Raw genomic sequence first — 26,765 nt, 5'->3', positions numbered from 1 at the left:
AAAATCATATCGGACACTGTGGTACATTATAATACTTTTCGTTTATTTATGGTAATTGTTGTCCTACTATGATCTAACTAGGCTCAAAAAATTCGTCTCGTCGTGTATATTAAAACTATGCAATTAATTTTTTATTTATCTACATTTAATGTTTTATAACTAAAATAAAAAAATTGATGTGATAGGTGAATAGTGAAGTTTGGAATAAGAAATTTTGGGAGTGAACATACCCCTGCTGCCTGTCCTGCCTCTCCGTCACTTCCAAAGACCAGACACAGACCTGGGTGGAGAAACCCGAACCGGAGAAGAGGAGGGGAAAAAATTGGAAACCCTCGGGGTGTAAATTGCAGCGGATTCGCGCGGGTGAGGTGGGGATCGGGGCGCGGATCCGGCGGGTGGGAGCGGCGGGGGCGAGATCTATGCGCGGAGGAGGAGCTGGGTGAGGAGGAGGAGGAGGAGCTGGGTGAGGAGGAGGGGAGCCAATGGAGGAGGAGGAGGCGGGGTCGCCCTCGGCGGCGGCCGTGGTGCTGGCGCTTATGGCGCTCGTGGTGGCTCCGGGGCTGGCGCTGCTGGCGCGGAGCCGGTGGCGCCGGGCCGCGGCGCGGAGGGAGGAGGTGTGGCGCCTCGCGCGGCTCGCGGCCGAGGAGTCCGAGCTGGCGGAGCGGGAGGCCGTGCGCGCCTACTACTCGGAGCTCTTCCCGGGCGTGGTGCACGCCGCGGAGGTGCCCCAGGCGCCGGTGTGGGGGCCGACCCCGGTGGTGGCTCCCGCGCAGGAGGACGTGGAGCCGCAGCCGCAGCCGCCAGCGGGGGCGAAGGGGGTCTGCGCGGTGTGCTTCAGGCCCACCACGTTCAGGTGCAAGCAGTGCAAGGCCGTCAAGTACTGGTGAGTCGGCTGATGCTCTTGCTCCTTGGTCCTGATTCCAATCCGGGTCTGTCTAATTTCTTCCAGTGATTGGGGAATTGTTGGGGGATAGTACGTGATTTGTGCAGTTTTGGGTGGGGTTGCCCTGTATTTGGTACAAAATTGGGTGTCGGTAGCATGTGATTGGCCTGTAATTCCACAAACTCTAGACTCTGCAGTACCTTGGGTTAGGGCGTCGCTAACCCTCCACCAAGTCCTTATGTCTACTTTTAATTCTTATGCATTAAACATGGGCGCACGTACAGCATTGATCTACTAGGATTTTGTTGAACTTTGGGAGTTAATTGGTTAGCTATCGTATTAACCTTAAGTTATCTAGGACCCCTATGGCTTGTTTCTTGCAAAATCAACTGTTTGTTTCAGATCCCTGACTCCATGCCTCTGCCTCTCAGAGTGTGTTCGAGTGTGACCAATTTAGGCCATGGAATGTCTTATGTTATCAGCCATCTTAGTGACTTTGTATGTTGTTTTCATGAGCACGGTGTTATTTCTATGCCTCGATGTTACCAGTTCCATGGACAATACTGTCGTTGATCTGGTGCAAATATATATGGTATAGAAGGGACAAATGCACTACAGGGTGTCAACATCTGTAGACATATTTAAGTATGTGCAACAAAATGGTTGAAAATTTGTATGCATACTGAAATTTGCATAAACCTATTTGTTCCATTTTAGTTCCTTACATCTAAGTAAACAAAATTTGCAAGTGTGTTTGCATAGGCGTGGACATATGATGCGGTGCTACTGGAGCACAGGAGCAGATCTGTGCGTATATAACGATATCAATCAGTGGCCAAACTTGTGTTCAGGGGCCATGCCAGCAAAAAAATTGCTCCAAACATCACTGATTTGTGACACTAGAAAGCACCATGCACGACACACTTGTTTGATGGTGATAAATGCACCAGCTATAAGGTGTGAGATGCCAGTATGCTATAGATCAATAGTGCATCTGCTTGTCCTCAATTTACATGATCCAATGTTCAATTCATTTTGTTTAACCATTTATTTGCATGCGTGCATTCCTGCGGAATGGAGCAGTATGGCATTCATCGGTTCCTTGAATCATCAAAATGGTAGCATTGGACATTTTGGAAATAAAACAAGAAGGGCAGGGGCGAAACTAGAAATGTCCTCGAGGCTCCAGCCCGGGCTAAATCAGTAGATTAATTAAAATTATGTTAAATACTATTGTTTAAAGGCTAATTACTATAGAAATTTTGTAAGGGATGAACTGGGCTAGGACTGTGCTGCAGCACACCCAGCACGGGCCCTGGCTCCGCCCCTGAAGAAGGGGAAGAGTAAAGGGGCATGCCCCCATGCAGAAATGGCATGCGTTCATTTCTGATGCTGTGTTGGGTGTTTGAGTTTGACACTTAGCATCATAGTATGATTACTGGTTGAGATAAAATGTTTGGTGGATTGGATGGGTCTTGCCTTTTTGGTCAAAGTTTTGCACAGGCATCCGTGAGTTAGCATGTTTGAATTCCTAAATGATGCTGAATTATTGTGTTTACAACATCAACAACTTTCTTAGTTGCTCAACATTATTGACACCTTCCTTTTTCCAGTTCCTTCAAATGCCAGATAGCCCACTGGCGACAAGGTCACAAAGATGAATGCCATCCACCTAGGCCCCTTGATGAAGGAAAAGATGAACATGAAAGAGCTTCTGAAGAGAATGTTTCAGCTGGTGTAAAGCCAGTTGCTGTTGGATCTGAAACTTCTGATGCAAACCATAGCTTGAAGAGTTTGAATGGTGACGGTAAACACATGCATTTAGAAGATGTATGTACCAGCACAGAGGTTCCTGGAGGTCATCAGTCCAATGGCATGGTCCAAATTCCTCAAAATGCTCCACTATCTGTTGACAATAGTAAGATGGCATCAAATACTGAACGTGCAAATTTTGTTGAAGATGTTCCTTCAAGAAAGGACTTCAATGATGAGTTGCCATGTAAGTCTCAAAGTGCTGCACCAAATGTAAGTGGCCAGAGCAGTTCTTTCAATGAAAAATCCTTTAATCATTCCAAGGAACACCATAAAGCTCAGAATGCCAGTGTTGTTGAGGATTGTTCTCAGACAAGTCATAACAGAAAACTTGAAGATAGTAGCAATCTTGGAGGAGGTGCTTCATCTGCTGTCTTGGAGCCCAAAAATTCTAGGACTCCAATTAGTGTGGAACCTGAGAGGTCTAAAACAAAACCTGTTGGGAATGACAACATTCAAAGCACAAAACCTGTGCCATCTGCATTGACTGTCGACAAAGCTGCTTCCGTTCGTGGAGGATGTTCTGTGATACCTATTACGTCTAAAGTGGCTGACAATCATTCTGATAGAAGTTTTAAACCTTCAGAGAGACCAGGTTCAACAGCAATTAACCTCGCAACATCTCTGAAGAAAATTGTCAGCAAGCAAACTGCACCAAAAGTTATGAGGCATTATCCATCAGAATCGGTAAAATAGCTGAATAGCTCTTTGTAATTAGCATCTTATTTTCTCTCGTCTATTCCTAATGGTTCTCTTTTGTGCCAGACGCTTTTTCCATATGAACTTTTTGTGAAGCTCTACGACAAGGTTGAGTTGCACCCTTTTGGTCTTCATAACCTTGGCAACAGGTAAGCAGTGAATTGCTTTCAAATAGTACGAGTAGGAAGGTTAACTGGCATGCATACATGGTTTATCAATTATAAGGTTATCCTTTTTTTGTCGGGTATTTGTAATATCTTAAGTGAATGCTCCCAATATAGTTGTATTTTACTTTCCATTAAAGCCTTCTTTGTGCATAGAAGGTGTCACTTTTAGGTGGATTAATAGCATGGGCCAATATAGCACTGAATTTGTACCTTTCCATCGCATAGAGCTTAGGGGCTAAGTTAGTTTTGGCTGGACTGACTTATTCTTTGTTTTGGCTGGACTGAGCAATAGTATGGTTAACTAAGCTTTTTAATCTCATTTTTCGGTCAAACAAGATGCCGGAAGAATGGAAGAGAAGTATATTAGTACCTATCTTCAAAAACAAGGGCGATGTTCAAAGTTGTACTAACTACCGTGGGATTAAGCTGATGAGCCATACGATGAAGCTTTGGGAGAGGGTTATCGAGCATCGCCTAAGAAGAGTGACAAGTGTGACCCAAAATCAATTTGGGTTCATGCCTGGAAGGTCAACCATGGAGGCGATTTTCTTAATACGACAGTTGATGGAGAGATATAGGGAGCAGAAGGACTTGCACATGGTCTTCATTGACCTTGAGAAGGCATATGACAAAGTACCGAGAAATGTCATGTGGTGGGCCTTGGAGAAGCACAAAGTCCCAACTAAGTACATTACCCTCATTAAGGATATGTACAAGGATGCGACGACGTTTGTCCGGACATGTGATGGCAACACCACTGACTTTCCTATTAACATAGGCCTACACCAGGGGTCAGCATTGAGCCCTTATTTATTTGCTTTAGTGATGAATGAGGTCACAAGAGATATACAAGGTGAGATCCCTTGGTGTATGCTCTTTGCTGATGATGTGGTGCTAGTTGACGAGAGTAGGGCAGGGGTTAATAGGAAGTTGGAGCTGTGGAGACGCACGTTAGAGTTGAAAGGGTTCAAACTTAGTAGGACCAAGACCGAGTACATGATGTGCGATTTCAGCGCGACTAGGCATGAGGGGGGAGACGTTAGTCTAGATGGGCAAGTGGTGGTCTAGAAGAATACTTTTCGGTATTTAGGATCGGTGCTACAAAAGAATGGCGACATTGATGAAGATGTTAGGCATAGAATTTCAGCTGGCTGGTTGAAATGGCGGCAAGCTTCTGGCATCCTTTGTGACAAGAGGGTGCCACAAAAGCTAAAAAGGCAAATTCTATAGGACAGCAATTCGTCCGGCGATGTTATACGGTGCTGAATGTTGGCCTACAAAAAGGCGACATGTCCAGCAACTGAGTGTAGCAGAGATGCGGATGTTGCGGTGGTTTTGCGGGCACACAAGGAGGGATAGAGTCCGGAACGAAGTTATTCGGAATAGGGTCGGGGTGGCACCAATTGAGGAGAAACTTACCCAGCATCGGCTGAGATGGTTTGGACATGTCCAACGAAGGCCTCCTGAGGTGCCGGTGCGTAATGGGGTTCTTGAGCGGGTCGATAATGTAAAGAGGGGTAGAGGTAGACCTAAACTTACGTGGGATGAGTCGGTCAAGAGAGACCTTAAGGATTGGAATATCTCTAAAGAGATAGCTTTGGATAGGAGCGCTTGGAGACTAGCTATCAATGTGTCTGAACCTTGAACTTATTTCTTTCGGGTTTCATCTCTAGTCTACCCCAACTTGCTTGGGAAAAAAGGCTATGTTGTTGTTGTTGTTGTTGTTGGCTGGACTGACTTATTTTTTAGTGCAATTTTGTTGTTCACTTTGCCTACCCTGTGTCTTCTTTTGCAGTTGCTATGCGAATGCTGTTCTTCAGTGCTTGATGTTTACTCGACCACTTACAACATATCTTTTGGAAGGACTTCATTCAAAAAAATGTAATTCTCCACTACAATGTTTGTTATGCCACTTCCTTTTCTTTTACCCTGCACTTGAGTATTTTACATATATACCTCATGTATTGTAGGTTCCAAAAGGGAATGGTGCTTCATGTGTGAATTTGAAAAACTCATTGTGGAGGGCAAACGTCGCAAGACTTCTTTGTCACCAACTGGGATACTCTCTCATTTGCATGACATTGGTAGTAGCTTTGGTCCTGGTAAACAAGAAGATGCTCATGAATTTCTTAGGTAAAGCAGCAGTATTTTACTATATAATTTTTTGTTGTCCATCTACAATTGGCACTTAAAAATCTGAAGCAGTTCATAGTCATACAGAAGCTATGCGCAGAAAAGTGTGTAAAATTTGAATATATAGGTTTCATGACTATTTAGTTGTTAATTTGAATTTAATTGTGATTATGCCATATACCAATTATTATGGGTAAGTGGAAGTGGAAAAAAAAAGTGACATCTGGTTGGGCTATTTTATTACGTGTGGATGATCTCTTTTGCCATAGCAGATTGTTTAGATGTCCTTCTACTGAGGCTGAACTTGTGTTACACAAAAAGCACACTAGTCTACAGTTAGGATGTCTCGAATTGTTTTTCCTTATCCTGTTTGAACCAAATGCAAGCTGCGGTACCATTCATTGCTTGTTTTGAATTCATATTCCCAACTGGTTGCCTATTCACACTTTGGAATTGCAATGCCTATCAGAACTTAGAGAACTTGATGTAATAATGGACCCCACAGTTTTCTTCAAAAAAAAAAGGACCCCACAGTGATTTATTTTGTTGCTTTTTTCAGACCACTTTCTTTTGGGTAAGGTTTGCAAGTGACCCACATGGTAGTGACGAACTTAGTCGATCTTAGCTAACTCATTCATGTGCAAGAGTTATTCGATGGGACAAAAATGCCTTAATTCTTATAGATCAAAGGCATTACTTCTACTTCTATTAAAAGCATAGCACCTGGTCTTTTTACAGGTATGCAATTGATGCTATGCAATCCGTATGCATGAAAGAAGCTAGAAAAGGAGGTGCCCTTCGGTCAGCAGAAGAAACTACACTTGTGCAATTGATATTTGGGGGCTATCTGCGATCTAAGGTTTTATTTACATAAATCTTTTTTTTTGTTTTGATATATAATTATATATTCAGTTACCTTAGCCTAGTTATAAAGTGAACTTTTTTGTACACCCTTTCTTATTCCTTCTTTCTTATTTCATAGATAAGGTGCTCAAGGTGTCATACTACTTCTGAGCAATGTGAGCGAATGTTGGATCTTACTGTTGAAATAGATGGTGACATCAGTTCACTTGATGAGGCTCTTGTGCGATTTACATCCACAGAAGTATTGGATGGAGAAAATAGATATCACTGCAGCAGGTTCTTATGTCTCTTGATCTTTTCTTTTTATCTGCTTAGTTTGTGCCTAACTGTGTTCATTACATTGCTCATCTTTTATCTGGGAGACCATAATCTTCGGCTATTATTGAATCTAAATAAACCTAACGACGCACTCCAACATTGCCTCTTAATTTTGAAAAGAACATATAGTCAGCTGCATAACATTTTGTTCTGGTTACTAAGGTGTGGGTTAGAGATTTTCATCGTTATGTCATTGAAGGACAATTACATCTGTATGCGTCATCATACCCAACTGCATGGCAACCATTTTTGGATATTGAAAATGATTTCCTTCTCAGTGTCTTGGAAAAAGAGGAAAAGAATGACTTTTCTTAGGGCCAGCATGGCATTCTTAGCTTATTTCGCTATCCTAGTATTGTATTTATGCTCGCTTCACGTCTAGTCACTTGTATGTAGCTTCAATTATTCTTTTGCCAAGTCCTGATTCTTCTAGCTCGACTATTTTCAGATGCAAATCCTATGAACGTGCTAAAAAGAAGCTGACAATAGAAGAAGCACCAAATGTTCTGACAATTGCACTGAAAAGATATCAGGTACATGCCATTTGATAGTTACTTATTCAAAGTTATAGATGAACACCCTTCTAGGAAAAGAGGGGACACGTGCATCTAGACTACTGAAATGTTAATAGTTTAATGTATTGTTTGGAATTGAGCTTTGTTGAGATCCACTAAACATCCCTTTTATATTTGCAGTCTGGCAAGTTTGGGAAGATTAGCAAAGCCATCAGATTTCCGGAGACCCTGAACATGGCTCGCTATATGAACCCTGATACTGATGACAGACTGCCTGTTTACAGCCTCTATGCCGTGGTTGTCCATCATGATGTCATGAATGCTGCCTTCTCTGGTCATTATGTATGTTATGTCAAAGATACACAGGGAAAGTGGTTCAAGGCAGATGACAGTCAGGTATGCTTCTCATTGTTCGGTTCCCATTAGCTTCTGTATTTTATTGACAGGCCCTGGATGCTGCCTTTCTCTGTTCCCATAAGTGGTCGAACTATTCGAAAAGGTTATTTTGGGATCCAAAATTCAAGAATTTAGCACAAACATGAACTAAATCCTGAAAGTTCCTAGACTCATTCTTTCCTTCCAAACAGGCCCTTGGTGTTTTTCATTGACAATAAATGAAACTACATTCATTACTAGAAATATGGAATAATGGTCATACTATAAATATTATTAGAAGATAGCGAGAATAATTTGATATGTTTGTAAAAGAATTGTAAACATGTTGTAAGTCAAAAATTGACAAGTCATTGAACTGATTCTGCCTCAAGGGACTCTACCTTGTCATCAAAGAGAATCAGTTGTGATATGCTTTTCTTAATCGCTGATGTTGTATGCAGGTGAAACCTGTATCAGTGGACAATGTTATGTCAAAATGTGCATATATGCTGCTGTATGCAAGGTAAATATCGGGATTCTCTTGTTTTAGTTGTATATATTCTAGCACTTTCCCTGTGCATGCCAGTGAGGACTTTTACCAGGATATCTAATTCTTGTTTTAATTAAATCAGGTGTTCACCAAGGGCGCCAAGCTCTGTGAGGCAAGCAATGACGGTTCAAGACCCAACACGTCCGAAGAAGGCCAAGCAGAAGGTAATTCCAGGAGGGACACCATGGCTAGGAGGTTCCTTCAGCGGACACCAAGGTGGTCACCCACATAAAGACCACACAGCAGATGACATTACCCATCCATTTGACGAATATGGAGATGCACCTTATCCACCAGCAGAATCTCCAAGTCCGAGCGAGAGCTCATCGCTCTTCAGCAACTCTGATGCTGTATCGCACAGCACTGTCAGCACAGATAGTAGCGACAGTACAAGGAACTCAACCAGCACTGAGGAGTACGAGTACCTGTTTGGTACCTCGGATCAAATGTACCCAGGAGGTCCCATGGGAGCACCTGTGGAGAACGACAACCTGACGTATTCCAGATCGAGGTCCAGCTTGAGTACGAGCTCGTCAGGCCGGGTGGCGGACGACGCCGAGAGGTTTGCCGAGCACAGGCCTCATGGCAGTGGTGCTGGAGGGGGTTGGGTTGTGGGCGACGAGAGCCCGTCCTTGTTGTGTACTGACAGAAGTAAACATCAGTCGAGCAGTAAGTTAACAGACCAGTATAGGCAGTTAGATAGGAGCGGACATGACCCTGGAGAAACCAGGGGGAGCGTTTTACTGAGAAGATCGGGTAGGGACAGGACCGCCCAAACATTTTATTGATGTGTTGGGGTTTGGGCTATGTAGAGGAATAATATGAAGTAGGCTGTAATATTATCTCGTTGCAATGTGTAAAAAGAGAAGAGGAATGTGGTAGCCATAAAAGTGAAATGCCTAACCCTAACTTGAAAACTTACTCCCGATGAACTTGGCAACAAACATAGCATTTGCATTTCCGTTGGATCGACATGGATCAAGAACGTAGGGTCTATTAAACAAACACAAGCTCAGGGATGCAAGGACCTGTCAACGTTGAAGCGGATGGCATGTCACGCTGTGCACGATCGCAAGTACAACTTTGACAGGCACGGCACGGAGATCTCCTTGAATAACGCGGGTGGGGTCAGGGGTGCGGTGGGTAGATGTACATGCAGGGCGACGCGAGGCTGCGGATTCGCTGTCCTGCAGCCGGATGGATTGCATGCGCCATAAGTGATGGCCTGGACCAGTATTATCGGATAAGGTGGTCAGTTGGGCGTCGGGGCCTATCTGGACCATGGAATACAAAACCGCTAACCGCTCGATAATCGCGATTACCGGTGAAATTTATCGTTACCGATGCTAGCTGAAAACGTAAACCGACTGGAATTTCGTTGGATTTCAATGGAAAATTCAAAAAATTTAAAAAATTCATAAAAAGTAGATAACTTATTTTTATAAAAAAAACTATACCTTCTCTTGATTCCAGAGTATTGTCACATGTTGAAAGCAACACTCTTTGAAAGCAACAATTTAAAAAAATCAATGATGCTGCAGCTGGGAGCGAGGGAGCTGTGATCGTGGCGTCGATAATCGAGGTAAATCATTGATTATCGATTTGTATCGGATGATTTTCAGTTCAGGTCAGCTTCTTTTGTATCGGATGACCCTTACTTTAGGGCAGCTTTCATGGAGACCCAAAAATATGGTCAGATTGGTGAATTACAGGTATGTATGTACCTATATTACAATTTTATCATTATGTGTTTTCCTCTTATTTGAGTTCATTTCAATATTTAGAAATATTATTATGGATATCACACGTACCAGCAAGAAGAGACCGAAGAATGATTAAATTGATATGCCGAATGACTTTATGTATGGACTATGTGCTTGCTAGTTTGTATATGGCTTGTATACACTATGTACTCTTATTTTCTATGCACTATGAGGTTTGTATGAACTATGCACTTTTTTGTTTATGTGAACTATGAAGTTTGTATGGACTATGCACTCGTTTGTTTATATGGACTATAACTTCGTGGTTTGTATACACGTGCAAATTCATGTGCTTTATGCAATTTTATGGGCAAAATATGTAAACATGTTTATTTCTTAGTCAATTCCATATGCAAAATTGTGCATATATGTGTAATTTATCTAATATAATACAATACATAACCTAAAAAATTAAATGCTATCAAACCTTTATATTTTTCCCACTGCCAAAACATATTTTCAGTAGGCGAAGCGATAAATCGTTCGGTTTGCATCGATTATCGATGATAAATTGTCGATTTTCGTTTTTTTGAATTTGGGTCCTTTTACCGATCGGTTTTGGCGATTTTTCACCGATTTTCAACCGATTATCATTACCGGAGCTCACTGATAAATGCTGTATCGTCGGTAATGTAATCCTTGATCTGGACATCTTGTTGGCCTAATGCATCACGTGCTTGTTGATAGCGCCCCGTCGCTATTACAGCGAGTAGGGGGATGGATGGATTGGCTCATATTTTTTATGTGTTTTTGAAAACGTGGCCCCAGCTATGTAGTAGTATTGTTTGTTTCTTTTTTTTCCCTCCATGAATGCGATGAACACTCGCCTTGTGATTTGATTGGAATGGGAAATCTCTGTTTTGCCTCAAGAACTAAATTAGCTTCGGCAAAAAAATCCCCATAAAATCCTATATATTAATGTGTTGCAAACAAGTCCTTTGAGTCTTCTTGCTAGATCGATATCTCACCTTTGACGATATGTTGATTTCCTAACCGTTAGATCACCGTTTGACGTTTTGAGTGAATCTCCACGTCATATAAAACTGGTTGCCTTCGAAGATATTTGGAATTTGGATCGCTTCTTCCTCCTCATCTCAGTCTAGCTCATTGCCCGATCACGGTTGACGCCCGTGATAGATAGAGCCGGTCACGGTGATGACGGCCGGGCCGGCGCTGTGCCTCCACGCACGTTGATCAATCTGCGTACCCCGCCAGCTGCTACTCGCTCCACCGAGCCGTACATGTCATGTCGCGCGCGCGGCGTTCCCGTACGACCGCGCGCGCCGCCGCCGATCAGGCCAGCACCGGACGCCCTCCGCCCCGACCCTGCCAGCCCTCGCGCATCGCCTAGCTAACCTGTTGCTCACCGCGCGCCGCGCGCACATCAAGTCACATGCCGGCGCGCCGCGTGCACCCGCTTTGCGGCGCCACGCAACAAGTATGCAACGGCGGCGGCCAGTGGGGCACGCGATTCTTCGGCAGGCGACACGCGCGGTCTCGATCGAGGCGATCCGTCGCCCGCTCCCCCGTGCCCCCGCCGGTCGCGCGTCGCTGGCGATCGCCGTGGCTACCTCACCTCGCTTGGCGTGCCGTCAAAGGATGCGGCGGCGCCAGCGCCCGGGCCGGCCGGTCGTTGGGCACCGATCAGTCCGGATCGAGGATCCGCCTCCGCTCCGCGCGCTGCGCTTTCAGCCAGTTTTCTACGCACCCCAACTCCCCAAGCAACCTGCAACCCACCTCACCGACAGGAACACACCGCCACGCCGCAGCACAGTCTGGGGCTCTGGGCGGGCACACGCAGCCGCGCGCGCGCACACCAGCATGGACGCATGGCGTCTGTGTACTTGGCAACAGTGTATCCAGCAGCCACCCACCACCGCCGGTCTCCGTCCATACTAGGGCAGAAGAGGCAAAGCCATGAGAACGAGTGAGATGCCAAAAGATTGGAAAAATGAAAGCAGCAGGCAGGGCCCCGGTCGCAGTCCCGTGTCATCCATCATTCGCGCCCGGATCCGGTGGCCAATCCTGTCTGTCCCTGCGGCCCGTTCCCTTCCCTACCCTTTGCTTTATATCTCGCCGACCGGCTCAAAAGTCCAAAAGATATCCGTGCTCCGTCTCCTCCCAGCTGCGCCCTGCTGCCATGCGCGTGCCATGGAAAGGCGCCGAGGACCCCTCCTCCTGCTAATACTACCACGACGCAGCCACCATTCTTGCCCTTACACCCCGGAGCTAGCTAGCTACTGCCGAACGTCTCACTGTCGCGCGTCTCTCGCTGTCGTATAGCTTGCCCCGGCGGCAAGCGTACATGGACCGGGAGGGGCTTTACGGAGGCCGCGGCGAGGGCAGGCTCGAGGGCCAAGCTGCTGACTTCGCACGGCCGCAGCAGCAGCAGCAGCGGCGGCGGCAGATGGAGTGCTTCTCTGACGAGGCGAACAGCCGGGACGGCGAGGAGGAGGAGGCCAACAACGGCGGAGGCCCGCAGGCGGCGGCGACCCCGGTGGGAGGTGGAGGCGACGGGGCCAGCGTTGAGACGGGGAAGCGGAGGCGGGGGCGCCCGCCGGGGTCCAAGAACAAGCCGAAGCCGCCGCCGGTGGTGACGCGGGACGTGGAGCCCGCGGCGGCCATGCGGCCGCACGTGCTCGAGGTCCCCGCCGGCGGGGACGTCGCCCGCGTGCTCGCGGGCTTCGCGCGCCGCCGCGGCCTCGGGATCTGCGTGCTCGCGGGGACGGGCGCCGTCGCCGACGTGCCGCTCCGCCACCCGTCGCCGCCCCCCGGCGCGGCCCCGGACGGCGCCGCGGCCGTCGTCTTCCGCGGCCGGTACGAGATCCTCTCCATCTCGGCCACGTTCCTGGCCCCGTCCATGTCCGCGGCGGTGCCCGGCGCCGTCAGGGACCTCTCGGTGTCGCTCGCCGGCCCGCACGGCCAGATCGTGGGGGGCGCCGTGGTGGGCCCTCTCGTCGCCGCCACCACCGTCGTCGTCCTGGCTGCCGCGTTCACCGACCTCACCTTCCACCGCCTCCCCCTCGAGGACGACGCGTCGGCGTCCGCCTCCGGCAGCGCCGAAGCCGACGAACACCGTGGGCACCAGCCGCAGGACCCGAGCGGGCTGCGCCAGCACCTGCACAGCGTGGCTCCGGCGACTCAGCCGGTCCCCTTATACGGTCGCCAGTCGCAGGAGGTGTGGCCGCCGGCGGCAAGCGCGCAGCGTCCACAGCCGCCGTATCAATAACTCCGAGCCTCCGACGACGACGATGCTTTTCCTGACATTCGTACGTCGCTTCTTATACGGTCAATGGCGCTCTCGATTCCTTCACGGTTGCATTTGCACATCTGATTACTTCCTTCTGATTCGTCTCGAGACATTTGATAGTCTGGTCAGTGTTAGGGTTTAATATCAGATACATTGATGCTTCAGATGCTCCAGCTAGTAGTTGTTACTACTACCTTGTTACGATTCAGCATTCCTGTCTGCATAAGGGTTAGCATATATTGGATGCCAATGGCGAGATCGAAGCATGCAATTAGATTGTGTGCGTGATTTGCTCCCTCTCATTAGGACTAAACCTTTACCAACAATTACTTCGTTAATGTTTATTTATATGCATTTCATTATTCTTTTATTTACATGCTTCATACTCCTACAAAAGTATACTTTTGAGCGCACATCTAATGGTGTTATTTTTTTACCTAACATTATGTATAGATACAGTAATCATTGGTTCAAGGCGCGTTGCATTGCAACGGAAGTATGTATGAAATAAATTTTATAATTTAAAAGCGAAAGAGTATCTTATTATGGCATAGCTAGTTCTGATTACGTACTTTGCACCCCAAGCAATTTTCATGACGCTTGATATTTAATTTTTTACGGCATTTATGCATCTTCTTGACTCCATGGTCGCCGTCGTTGTTTCGCTGGCCTCCACCATGCACGTCCTTCAATTCCCTCTATTTTGTTATGCGACCTCTTTCCTAATTAAAACATATGCACGAAATATGATGTCCAAACCTTGCCCGAGCCGGGGGAATCGATCACCATGCAGGAATCCCAATATCCATTGCATGGACGACTGAGAGACAAAGGTTTATAAAGGGTGATGCCTAGGTTATCTTAAAAGAAAGATCACCAGTCGGCTCACTGCGATAGATCCTAATTGCTCTTAGCTAACCAGGAGGAACCGACTGACAACTAATCCGTCCGCTTCAAATTATTAGTTATTTAATTTTTTATATGTATAAATTTTTACTATACATCTAGATAAAAATTATACATCTATAAAAAAACTAAAACTACTAATATTTAGAACGGAGGGACAGCGATCGTACCATTTAGGTAACTGGGTTGATAAATGTCACGGCCGACTGGGCGGGTTACTGTAGCACCGCGGCACAATCTCTTTAGTCCCAAACTGAAAACGATGAGGGAGCCGAACCAGCTTAAATAGCCGGTCCCTAGGAAGCTAGTAACTCCGGTTCGAACCTTTTGCGCGAAGCGAGGACGAAAGCGCAAGAGAGTTATTTAGCAGGTGTGGTTTACTCAACGTGTAGAATAGATCTTAGCAGTTATCCCGAGCCGGGTCAAGGGGTATCAGAGCCATACTCTCGCGGATTCACACGGATGCCACCGGCATGTGGACGAACACACATGGGCTGCTGGCAGTGAACCCACAGATGTGGCACATGGGATCTTACATGAGCACGTTGTGCGCGTGGGGACACGAATGCCACCGGCATGTGGACGGACACACATAGGCTACTAGCAGTGAACGCCATACTCTCGCGGTTTCACGCCACGTACGGACAGAAGTGCGCGTACATGAGCACGTTGTGCGCGTGGGGACACGGATGCCACCGGCATGTGGACGGACACACATGGGCTGCTGGCAGTGAACCCACGGATGTAGCACATGGGATCTTACATGAGCACGTTGTGCGCGTGTCTGGCAGTGAACCTACAGATGTGGCACATGGGATCTTACATGATCACGTTGTGCGCGTGGGGACACGGATGCCATCGGCATGTGGACGGATACACATGGGCTGCTGGCAGTGAACCCACGGACGTGGCACATGAAATCGTTAGCACTAAACGTATGGGACGTGATCAAAAGAGGAGATCCTGAACGCCATACTCTCGCGGTTTCACACCATGTACGGGCAGAAGTGCGCGTACATGAGCACATTGTGCGCGTGGGGACACGGATGCCACCGGCATGTGGACGGACACACATGGGCTGCTGGCAGTGTGAACCCACGGATGTGGCACATGAGATCTTACATGAGCACGTTGTGCGCGTGGGGACACGGATGCCACCGGAATGTAGACGGACACACATGGGCTGCTGGCAGTGAACCCACGAACGTGGCACATGGAATCGTTAGCACTATACATATGTGACGTGACCAAAAGAGGAGATCCTACTTCTTAGTCCCGTATGGGTAAGCTGGTTCAACGGGGACGCCGAATCCTAACGGTGGAGATTGTCACGGCCCACGGGCCGACTGAGCCGCGCGGGTTACTAACCAGCTTAAATAGCCGGTCCCTGAGAAGCCAGTAACTTCGATTCGAATCTTTTGCGCGAAGCGATGACGAAAGCGCAAGAGAATTATTTAACAGGTGTGATTTACTCAATATGTAGAATAGATCTTAACCGTTATCTCGGACCGAGTCGTTACAATAAAACTATTAACTGGCCTGTTAGCCGAGATCCGGGCCTCGCCTAGTTGGAGGGCGTGTAGCATCATCTTCTACTTAGGGCGCGTTTAGTTCCCCCGCCAAAAAATTTTGGATGTCAAATCAGCACTTTGACCGAATGTCGGGCGGACTTTTCGGACACTAATTAAAAAACTAATTTCAGAACTCACTTGGAAATTACGAGACGAATCTTTTGAGGCCTTTGACCGCGTCATTAGCACATGTGGGTTACTGTAGCACTTATGGCTAATCATGCACTAATTAGACTTAAAAGATTCGTCTCGTCATGTACATCCAAACTGTGTAATTAGTTTTGTTATTTAATTATATTTAGTGCTTCATACATGTGTTTAAAGGGGAGGTGGAAATTTTTGGGTGAAAATTTTTGGGGCGCCCTTATCCACGTGGTTTGGACGCTAGACTGCCGGTGCAGGTTGCTGCTGCTGGCCTGCTGCGTACTACTACTTTCTAGTAGGAACATTACTCTCACTGTGCTTTTCACTGTGCCGATGCGACAGCCCTTCCGTCCCCGCCCATCTCCCCGCCAGATGTGCGCGGATATCGTGATGGGACAGCCGCGGCCATGGCATGCATGACACGCGAGTACGCGACTGGATAGGTGCATGAACTTGGATGGGCTGAGACAAAGCAAGCTCGGGCTTCCCGGCTTCACTCGACTGGAAACTTGAAGGCCCACGCCTGGGATCGATCGCTAGACACTAGACAGCCGTGGCGTAGCGCGACGGTGCGTACGTCGGCCGGCAACTGTCAACTGTGGCATGCACACAGCCTGACCCCCGCCATGTGCTACCCAGGCGGCGGCCAGGCCCAGCTCCTCTCCGGGCGCGCCAGGCCGCCGCCGGCACCGTATTCCATCGCTGCAGCGGGAGCGTGGCGCCGTGGCTTGCCGCGGCGCCGGCGCGTGGCTGTCGACCGGCGGCACGCGCGGCGCGAGGACGGGAAATCCGAGGCCAGGATCGGAGGAGGCGCGCCCGCCGAAGCAAGAGATCGCCGGGGTTATTTTCGGCGATGCCGCGCGACAGTGCCCAGCTTTCGAGAAAGCCCTGGGGGTCCGCCGACGGGCTGGATCGCCGGATCGCGATGTGGATGCCGCCGATACGTTTGCTGTGCCGCTGCAGTAGAGCGTGCTTTCTCTGCTTTCCTCGAAGGGACGATGCTCTCGGTTGCCTGCCTGCTTTCGCTGCTTTCCAAGCACTGCTTCCTGTGTACTTGCGCCGCCCTGGCCCGGCGGTCAGGGGCGAAGCCACGTTGGGCTTGCCGAGTGCACATGCACCAGGGAAAAAACAAAGATTCAATGGTTAACTTGTAAATTTTACCAGGAAAAAGATCTTTTTTACACGTGTATACTGAGGTGTGCACTCGGGTGCTCTATGCTCTAGCTTCGCCCCTGCCGGCGGTACCTCCTCCGATCCTTTCCTTGGTGCGCGCGGCTCAACTTGCTGCCCCCCGGATCGGTTCTCCAGCGTGCTGCTACAGGCGTTCTCTCTTCGAATTTTCCTTTCTTTTCTTTTTTGATTGATGGGAGATTTTTTCTTTCTGCTGGAGATGATGCTCGCTTTAGTGCCAAAACTGTAGGCTACAGTACAAGCACCAATATGGGCTTTAGTCCTCCCTCGCCGAAATGGGCTTGCCGTGGTATTCAGCCCAACCAGTCTACTTTTTTTTGAGAGGGCCCAACCACCAACCAGCCTACTAAGAAGGACCTTAGATACGGGCACACGGCCTGTTGAAGCCCAACTAAGGCGTGGTTCTTCGCGGCCCGTTTGAACCCACCAAATACTCCGCCGCCTGCGACTCTGCCCACAACGCGAGAACCACCACCATACCCATTTCCTCGTGCGGTCGGAGCGCAGCGCGGCGGCGGCAGCGGGAGAGGGGAGCAGGCGGAAGGGAGGAGGCAGCGGCGGGCCGGCGAAGATGAGCGGCAGCGGCGCGAAGAAGGTGGCCGATGTGGCGGTGAAGGCCGGCAAGGCGATCGACTGGGACGGCATGGCCAAGATGCTCGTCTCCGAGGAGGCGCGCAAGGAGTTCGCCACCCTTCGCCGCACCTTCGAGGACGTCAACCACCAGCTCCAGACCAAGTTCTCCCAGGTGCCCGATCCCGCTCTCTCGTCCCCACGGGCTGATCTGGCCTAGGGCTTCCAGATCTGGCACGCATCCATTTCCTTCCCCTGATTCGATCCGATCCGTTTGAGTACTCGATGTAGAGGCTGCGCAGCGCGGTCAGTAGTGTGTCTAGTGGAGGCAATCCGATTCTTCGGAGATTTCTTAATGTGGGGGCGGTTTTATGTATGTTTTACATTTTTTTTTGTGAGCGCCAGCGATTTCTTATTGGTGTAACTTGGTTTGATATATTATTATATTCGTACGAATTGGGACATCCCCTGCTGCTATTTGGAATTGAGTCACTGATATGCTACATTTCACCTAGTGGCCATTGTTAGTTTAGTTTTAGGATTGATCGTAATGAAAACAGGAGCTGGTATCAAGTCAACCTCCAACTTGTATTCAGGCCCTCCATGTCTTTCTCTTGTTATTATGAGAATGTTTCGTTCTGTTCCTGGTGAGAGAATATGGAGGCATTGCATTTAAATACTTAGGTTTCAGAGTAAATACCTCTTGCATTGGTTGGTGAGCATTTTTGGCTTCATATGCGAACCAAGCATTGCTTGGCCAAAAATGTCTGTTGCATACTTGAAAGTTGTAGGATTTATTATTCAAAAAACTGCAATTACATCTCCCTTGGTAGGCAGCAAGCCGCCTCTGAAATAGGATTAGTATGGGGAAATTTAATGACCCTTTTGTGTCATGTGGATGCTTACCTCATGTTCAATTGCTACATTATGTTGCAAGTTCCTGAAGTATTAAGACAGCCGAGACATGCATTGTACTACAGACATACCCTTTTCTAAGTTGTGTATGTGTTTTGTTGTTGCAGGAACCCCAACCGATTGATTGGGAGTACTACAGAAAAGGAATTGGATCTAAAGTGGTCGATATGTACAAAGAGGCTTATGAAAGTATGTATCCTTCACTGCAGAACTAAGTTCATTTTTAGAAATCTGAAAGGAGTATTTTTCTGGGTAACATTGAGGATATTATTAAGCAACTGCCTTGCTCTGTTGATTCTTCGAGCTTCTTTCTAGTTACTGGGCATGGGTTTATACTCATGAATACCTTATAAACCTTTGAAACTTACAAATCAATCCACCAATGTGTTTCTGTTTTCAGTTCCTTCTGTTAATCAGCCACTGTGTATAAATTATAAAGTATGCTTTGAAGGGTAAATTCATCGTATTTCCTTCCATTAGTGTTTGTATTGAATACTTGTATTGCAGTATGTTAGCATGGTTTTGCTGCAAGCTATGGACATGTAACACTATGTATCATATTGTTTTTTCACTGACAGTGGACCTTTGTCTACCTAATTTTATTGAAACTGATGCTGTGAAGTAGTCCATGTTATTGAAATACTTCTCTGGGCGATTGCTGGCTGAACAGATATCATTTTGGTTCATTATATACCTCACTCACAGAGATAGTAATCTTGAAATAAATGCAGGCATCGAGATCCCCAAGTTCGTTGACACTGTGACTCCCGAGTACAAGCCAAAGTTTGACGCACTGGTCAGCAGCCACTGCTCTCACACTATTTTTTTTTTGAAAACTAGCTCTCACACTATTGTCTTTCAAGCTTATTGCCTTATGAATTTTGTTTGTTCTGTTTGTTGTGTCTTGAGTTGTCCTACCAGCATACACTGATGTGAATGTATGGTATCTGTAGGTTGTTGAACTGAAGGAGGCTGAGAAAGCATCTCTGAAGGAGTCAGAAAGGATAGAGAAGGAAATTGCTGAACTCAGGGAAATGAAGGTGGGGACATTCTTTAGTGCTACTCATATAAGATATTCTCCCTGAACTTTCACAATTATTTATCATTTTTAAGATGATATGTCCATTCACTTCAATATCTTGTTTGTGTGCGCAGAAAAAGATCAGCACCATGACAGCGGATGAATACTTTGAGAAGCACCCTGAAGTCAAGCAGAAGTTTGACGATGAAATCCGTAACGACTACTGGGGATATTGAAGAGCAGATCAGAACACTTATCTGGCCATTTCCATGTCTGTGAAGAACCAATAAATTTTCCGTGCCCCGATATGTATAGGGGAAATCCACCATCTCAAATCTGGTGGTTTCCGTGACATGTGCATGGGGCCTGGTGGAATGCCTACAGAATCGACTGTTTCAAGCTTTCTTGAAATTCCATCTAAACACATTTTGTTTGACCTCATCATTTTCTTGAGGATTGTCGGTTGTCTTATAAAGATTATGTTATGCCGTTAGCACCTTTTTTCTACTTGAATAAGAGGATTCTCAATTCTGCAGACTTTTTGTTCCTCCACTGGCCTTCACTGACTTGTTATCTTATTAGTTCGAATGCTTGAGTGCTGTTTGGTGCAACAAGGTGTAACAGTAACACTGATGCTGCCTAACGCTAGGCTTCCGGTGTCATCTAGTTATTTGTCAAAGAAAAATCTATATTTTAGTAAATGATTGTTTTGTACTAGTACTTCTATTTATTCCTTCAAACATGAAAAATTAAAATGACGGCCGTATTCCGTAAAGATCAGCGTTCAGAGAAGTCTGACCCTACCTGTCATTGACTGTAAAGGCGCGCTCGGAAGCAGCTCCGGCCGCTACACGGAACCGGTGGTGTTGCGCACGCGCCCCGCGACATGGCGGCGGTGCGCGCATCCCCACGCCTCCGCTCCCTTCCCCTGCTGTTCTCCCAGCCAGACGCCGCCGCCACAGTCCGGCGTTGTTTCTTCTGCGCGAGCGCGAGCGCCTCCCCCTCCCCCGCGCCCAGCCGGGCCATGGCGTCCCCATCCTCGTCATCCGCGGCCCCCTCCCCGTACACGACGCTCGCGGGGCGCGTGAGCTGCGAGCGCGAGATCAAGCGCAGCAAGTTCATCGCCATCGCCGCTCCCGTCCCCAACGAGCGCGCCGCCATGGCCTTCCTCGACGAGGTGTTCCTCCCTCCCTCCGGCGTTTATCTTCTAGCGAGGTCATAATTCCTCATGTCCAGCTGCAGCAGAATCTGTGCCTAATCTTACAGTTAGCGTTGCAATTTCGCTGTAATTTCGGTGCGCCATTTGCTTTTCCCTAGCTGGTAACTAATGTGGAGCTGGAGCAATTCAAATTTTCTGTCTAGAAATGCTGCATCGAGGAGTTCATTCGTGCAACTCCCAACCAGCATTTCCACCAATCTGCGCAGCAAATTTATCCAAGCTAAAAAGCACCGAACTATTTCTGTGATCCGTAACTCTGTTAACTTGATCCACTTGGTTCTGTGTGAATTGTGATAGGTCAAGGATCCAAAAGCTACCCATAATTGCTGGGCATACAAGGTTTGTAGTCTTATCTAAAGCTTCCTATTCATGTATGTGTGTTCAACAGTGAACCTATCTTGTGCGAATTTGTGTTTAGCTGGGAGAGCAATTCCGTTACAACGATGATGGTGAGCCTTCTAGCACTGCTGGGAAGCCAATTTATTCTGCCATCATTTCCTCTGGCATTGATATGGTCATGGTGGTTGTGATTAGGTAATCATTTGGTCAAGTAAAACACTCCATTCATATTTTCTTTAATCATGATTTACCCAGTTGGCTTTAGTTACCAGTAACTGGTATCATCTATAGAGTGTATGTTCCACCGCATAATTTGATAGTATACACTTTCCATGCGATTATCCTTTACTTTATGTTTCTGTTTTAAACATCATGAACAGATATTTTGGAGGCATAAAATTGGGAACTGGTGGGCTGGTGAGAGCTTATGGTGGGGTTGCTTCTGAATGCCTTAAAGATGCTCCTACTTGCCTTGTGAAACCAAAGGTGATCAATGTTTAGTTCTTTGGCATATTTTTTATTCTTGTTGCTTGTTACATGTCAGGTATAGTTTTTAAATGTTGTGTATTTACATTCCAGGCCCGCGTGGGTATGGAGGTACCATTTGATCTGTTGGGCACTGTCTATCATCAGGTAATTTTAATCATCTTGCTTTAAAGGATGTATAGCACAGAATAAAACTGGATTTACATACACTTTTCATACCCTTGATTGAAGCTTAGTCTATAACTCTTGTAAGCATGTCAAAGTTCATTTGTGGTGTCAGACTAGTGATGCTAAGAATTTAAAAATCTACCTCTTGCAGCAAGCTAGAAGTAGAAGGTTTCCTATGACCAGTAGTTTGGTTAAATATATAAAGTATGTTTCTTTTTTGTTAAACATGTCTAAACAATCAATATATACTTGCTATTCTTGTTTCTTAAAATTGTTGAGCTGATCTTTTTTGGGTTAATTGGATTCATGCCATTACAATTCTCCGAGTTCACTGATCTGCCATTACAATTCGTCATATTGGAACCGTACCACTATAATTTTACAATTCTCCGAAACATGCCACTACGTACCTCTTCGTTGTGTTTCTTATATTTTATGGACCAAAATACCTCTAACTTTCTTCTTCCTCTCATCCCCTTTCCCCTTCCTCTCTCCACGAGCAGACCCCTCCGCAGGGAGCATTGATTCGTCGTCGTCGTCTTCCTCGCGAATTCGCTTGGTTTGCTGCCTTCCCTCCCTCCCCTTGTCGGCCGCACTCCGTTCCACTCCTTCCGTACCTCCCTCTCCAATCCACTGCCCCAATTTCTTTTCCAATCTCTACGGCAAGGCCATGAATAAATGAATCGACCAGAGGTGAGAGAGCGGCAAGGCACCGGCGACGGCGGGACCTAGACGGAGGCAGCCAGCAAAGCCAAAGCCGCCTCGATGGAGTGGAGCCAAGCCCGATGGCCAATGGCGGAGCTGCGCATGCCCCATTCCATCAACGGCGGAGGCTGCGGGGTAGCTGCTGCTCGCATTGCGCGCCTCCTCCTCGCGCTCTAGCCACTAGCCTGCTCCTGCTCCTGCCCTTCCGGTGGCGCGCCCGCTCGGGGGCCGCAGCTGCCGACGCGCTTCCGCGCTTCCGGTGTTGCGCCCGCTCGGGGGCTACCGCCGCCGCCGTCGCCGCCTCGTCCGACACCGTGCCGTCCGCGTTGGGCGCCACCAGGAAGAAGGGGAAGGCGTCGGCCGCGTTGCTGCTGCGGATGCCTCGGCTCGCCCATGTGCCGCATTGAAGTAGCGGGTGCGTGCGGCGTCGCCCCGGCGAGGCAGCGTGAGGCGGGTCAGGACGCGATGCTCGGGGCATGGCGCGCGCGAGGGCAGCGAGGTTGCGAGCGGGCGGGCCGGGCCACGCACACTTGGGAGCGGCGCGGCGGCGGCGTCGCAGTGCGCAAGGGCGGGGCCACCGGCGTGGGAGCAACACGCAGAGAGCGGCCCGCGCGCGTGGTTTAGGGCGGCCATCGGAGATCCGAACGCCATGGAGCGAGATGAAGGAGAGAAGGGGATTAGAGGAAGAAGAAGACCAAAGGTATTTTGGTCCAAAAATTTTCAGAAACACAACGAAGGGGTACGTAGTGGCATGCTTCGTAGAGTTGTAAAATTGTAGTGGCATGATTCCAATATGACGAATTGTAATGGTAGATCAGTGAACTCCGATAATTATAATGGCATGAATCCAATTAACCCATCTTTTTTTGGTACACTACTTTGGGCCCCAGTAATTGACATGTTGCAGTGAGCTATAACATCCTATGACTAGCACATTTGGTTAATATAAAAAAGTGTTTCTTTTTTGTTAGAAAAAATTAAGCCGTTGATAGATTCACTATAACTTGTTTCTTAGAAATTGTTATGCTGATGGCCTGATGCACGGATGCTATTGTTTGGTACACTATTTTGGGATGCCAGTAGAAATGCTACAACTTCTTCGAACTGAGAGTTGAAGTTGAAGCATTGTCTCTAAATTCTGAACTCAGAACCAGTTAGCCATGGCTGGTGCATGGGAAACTACTAGCAAACTCTCAACTGCTCATAGAATGCCTAGCTAAGTGTTTCCTCTTCGGTCATGTTATTTCATTAACTAATATTTACTGTTAGTGTTTGAACCATGATTTAGAACATCTATGTAGGGTTGTGCCAGCTGAGCAGAGTTGAACTCCTGATTATCTATAAATCAGGCTCAGTTGGCCCGATCTACAACTGAACGAAGTTTTACTCTTTGTTTACTAATAATTAAGCAGAGTTATTTGTATTTGACATAATGAAAGTAGGAAACACCATCAATTATGACACCAAACTGACATCCTAGCTCCAGATAGTTTGAAGTGATTTCAATTTTCTTACTTTGCTAATGCTAGCATGTGGGACTGGAATGCTTAAGCATCCAAGGTTCTGAAAGTTGATACTGGATTGATATGTGCCCCATTGGGGGTGATAGTGATTTCTGGACTGTAAAGTAAAAATAGGTTGAAACTGACTGGTTACCAAACAAATTTCAGCAAAGCTTAGTGAACCCATTGTCATGTGATCTAAATTTTAGGTTGCAAGAGCTAACGTCAATCTCCTGAGGTACATGTTTTTCGAACACGCATGCAGGCGCGCGCGCACACACACAAACACACAAATAAACAAATAAATAAAAATGAAAAACTCTGTTATCACACAAGGTCTGCTGCCTGTTGTCATATGGTCATCTGTTTAATTATTCATTTGACATGCTTATGACTTCTTCTTTGATTTATATGACTGAATTAAATCTTCAAACAGCTGCAGCATTACCAAGCTGAAGATATTAAACAAGACTATGACACTGGCAAAGATGGTACTGTTATGGTCATGTTCAAAGTGGGATATGAAAAAGTTGAGGATCTTGGAAATGCAGTGAATTCAGCTTGCAGCAGGAAAATAGAACTGTTTCTATAAATGGTAGGCAAGGATAAGGATTATTTTTCAGTTGCACTGTAACAACTGGTACAGCTTCTGCTAGTTGAGTGTAAGTATGGAGACACTCAAATCCTCTGCACTTGCAAGCCAGCTTTTCATTCCCTCCTGCTTTCATACTCACTTACCTTGTTATGGAATCTTCATGACTTATTTTTCACCCAGCTTGTAGGCATCAGAAATATTTGGCATCTTGTTTGAGCTAACAGCTAGACCATATTGAATTGCCCCACTTTACACTGTATAGTCTTCTATATTTTGATTTTCACAATGTTAATAGATTTATCATTTTCGTATGTTAAAAGAATTGGTGATTCCTTCAGTTAATTGTGTTATCAAGATGGGCTGTATCTTGTCTTCAGTTTTCCCATTCCATGTTCTACTCGTATCGTCATTGCAATATCATTTTTGCTGTACTATCAGCATGCTATAGTGCTTCGAGGGTTTGCTCAAACACTTTATATCTAAGTCACTTGAAGTCTCGTCCCAAATGTTCATCTTGCTCAGCAATGTAAAGAAAACAAGTAATCTTATTAAAAGAAGACAATATGGTACAATACTCAGTACAGTCGACTGGCTGCATTCACAATCACACAAAATGCTAGCCAGTATCATCCAAATAGCAGAACAAACATGACAAATACACTGATGGTGACAACATATGACAAAACAAATTTCTGACTAACAGTAATAAATAGAAGTCTCCTGCTAAAATAAACTTCATGGGCTGGCGGTTTGTGGGGGTGGGGCGGCGAATGGAATCTGTGGCACCTGGAGCCCGGGAACGGTAGGGATTGTTGTTGGAATTGATGGCACAGTAGTGGGGATCGAGGGAATTGGTGGCAATGTAACCTGCACTGCAGGAATGGTTGGCACCGTGGTTGGAATCGCAGGGTTTGGTAGAGATGGGATTGCGCCAGAGGCTGCTGGTGGCAGGGCGACCTTTGGAATGGGAATGGATGGAATTGGTGGTATTGCCACCTTTGGAACTGCTGGAATGGAAGGAATTGGTGGGATTGCCACCTTTGGAACTGCTGGAATGGAAGGAATTGGAGGCAGTGTGGTTGGAACCGCTGGTGTGGATGGCTGAGCCGGTGCAGCCTCTGGCGCAGCTGCTGTGTCCAAAAGATGGCGAGCTGCGTAACTGCCATTGAAAGCTGTCAAGGCTAGGAGCAGGACGAGAAGACGGCAACTTGATCCACAACGAGCCATGGTGACACAGAAAGTTTCTCCTTGCTGGGGGGCTACTGGAAATGTTTTGATCTTTGGTGCCTGTGATTTTGTGAAGCTCCTGGTGCTGGGACTATTTATAGCAGTATGTGGTCAGGTGAGCAAGAGCGATGGTATCATTGGTTGAATGGTTGTTGACCTGTGCCCCGGCTCCTGAACGCACCTGGGCTTGGTGGTTTACCGACCAATGTGCTTGGGGGTTGTAGTTCAGGGAGTTGGGAACTTCTTGCTCAATTGTTGAACTGATGGACAGACCAGTTGTTGGATTGTTGCTCTGAACTTTTGACATGCTCGCTGGTGAGAAATTCAGTAGACATCCTCTAGTTGAACCGTTTAAATTTGTAGATGTGATATATAAAATTTTGAGTGAGAACCTGTTCATATTGCACGCCAGTTATTGGGTAAAGAGACGTGCAATTTTTAACTTTCGACCTTTGGCTACTGCTATGCAGGAGCATCGACTGGCAGTCTGGCACTACAGTGGAGTCACATTCAGGACTTCGATTACTTGGGCGAACACGCTGAAACCGTTCCATGGAATATTGGAATATATCGAGGAATAGCGTTTCGAAGCCATGAGTCTTGCAGACGAATTTAAGAATGTTTAAAACTTGTACATCAGGCCATCTACATTTAGAAACTATATTCCTAATCATAGTTCTAAAATAAATTCCCATCCAATCCTCCTCTCTTTTCCAGGTCCTATCTACCCTTCTCCCTTCTTTGGCATATTGCCTATATCGAGAGCGTGGAGCGTGCAAGTGTAGGTTAATAGTATATCTGTTCATAAATAATATGACACCATTCGACCTTCTTTGGTATACTTTTGAATTTTTAGCGGTTGTGGCTGTAGTTACAC

The 26,765-nt window shown here is 46.9% G+C and overlaps 5 protein-coding genes across 10 annotated transcripts; 4 read left to right on the top strand and 1 right to left on the bottom strand.

The window, feature by feature from the left end:
• Nucleotides 1-425: 425 nt before the first annotated feature.
• LOC120678435 (ubiquitin carboxyl-terminal hydrolase 17-like) lies at nt 426-9,206 on the top strand. Its single transcript, XM_039959621.1, has 11 exons — nt 426-883; nt 2,497-3,382; nt 3,461-3,543; nt 5,357-5,442; nt 5,532-5,694; nt 6,433-6,553; nt 6,677-6,834; nt 7,325-7,409; nt 7,572-7,787; nt 8,228-8,289; nt 8,399-9,206. The coding sequence occupies exons 1-11, from the start codon at nt 483-485 to the stop codon at nt 9,102-9,104; spliced, it is 2,967 nt and encodes a 988-aa protein (XP_039815555.1). The 5' UTR covers nt 426-482; the 3' UTR covers nt 9,105-9,206.
• A 2,988-nt stretch (nt 9,207-12,194) lies between these two features.
• LOC120677387 (AT-hook motif nuclear-localized protein 28-like) lies at nt 12,195-13,691 on the top strand. Its single transcript, XM_039958537.1, has one exon. The coding sequence runs from the start codon at nt 12,385-12,387 to the stop codon at nt 13,306-13,308; it is 924 nt and encodes a 307-aa protein (XP_039814471.1). The 5' UTR covers nt 12,195-12,384; the 3' UTR covers nt 13,309-13,691.
• A 3,883-nt stretch (nt 13,692-17,574) lies between these two features.
• On the top strand, nt 17,575-20,187 carry LOC120677312 (ATP synthase subunit d, mitochondrial-like). The gene is made up of 5 exons (XM_039958461.1): nt 17,575-17,886; nt 18,734-18,815; nt 19,358-19,422; nt 19,580-19,666; nt 19,782-20,187. Exons 1-5 carry the CDS (start codon nt 17,713-17,715, stop codon nt 19,881-19,883), a joined length of 510 nt encoding a protein of 169 aa, XP_039814395.1. The 5' UTR covers nt 17,575-17,712; the 3' UTR covers nt 19,884-20,187.
• Nucleotides 20,188-20,469: 282 nt separating this feature from the next.
• Nucleotides 20,470-26,727, top strand: LOC120677310 (IMPACT family member in pol 5'region-like). 6 transcript variants are annotated; one of them, XM_039958456.1, is made up of 7 exons: nt 20,479-20,824; nt 21,164-21,205; nt 21,285-21,400; nt 21,586-21,691; nt 21,785-21,838; nt 24,503-24,661; nt 26,359-26,727. In XM_039958456.1, exons 1-6 carry the CDS (start codon nt 20,534-20,536, stop codon nt 24,656-24,658), a joined length of 765 nt encoding a protein of 254 aa, XP_039814390.1. In that variant the 5' UTR covers nt 20,479-20,533; the 3' UTR covers nt 24,659-24,661; nt 26,359-26,727. The 6 variants fall into 6 exon arrangements, with proteins under 6 accessions (XP_039814389.1, XP_039814392.1, XP_039814393.1 ...); XM_039958455.1 differs by lacking the exons at nt 24,503-24,661; nt 26,359-26,727 and adding an exon at nt 22,363-22,787 and having other exon boundaries at nt 20,470-20,824; XM_039958458.1 differs by lacking the exon at nt 24,503-24,661 and having other exon boundaries at nt 20,472-20,824.
• On the bottom strand, nt 25,189-25,976 carry LOC120677313 (SH3 domain-containing protein C23A1.17-like). Its single transcript, XM_039958463.1, has one exon. The coding sequence runs from the start codon at nt 25,886-25,888 to the stop codon at nt 25,397-25,399; it is 492 nt and encodes a 163-aa protein (XP_039814397.1). The 5' UTR covers nt 25,889-25,976; the 3' UTR covers nt 25,189-25,396.
• Nucleotides 26,728-26,765: the final 38 nt, after the last annotated feature.

The sequence above is a fragment of the Panicum virgatum genome, chromosome 6N, assembly GCF_016808335.1.
Source record: "Panicum virgatum strain AP13 chromosome 6N, P.virgatum_v5, whole genome shotgun sequence".
NCBI lineage: Eukaryota > Viridiplantae > Streptophyta > Magnoliopsida > Poales > Poaceae > Panicum > Panicum virgatum.
Note: the sequence above shows the minus strand (reverse complement) of the source record. Positions and strands in the feature narration are given on the sequence as shown.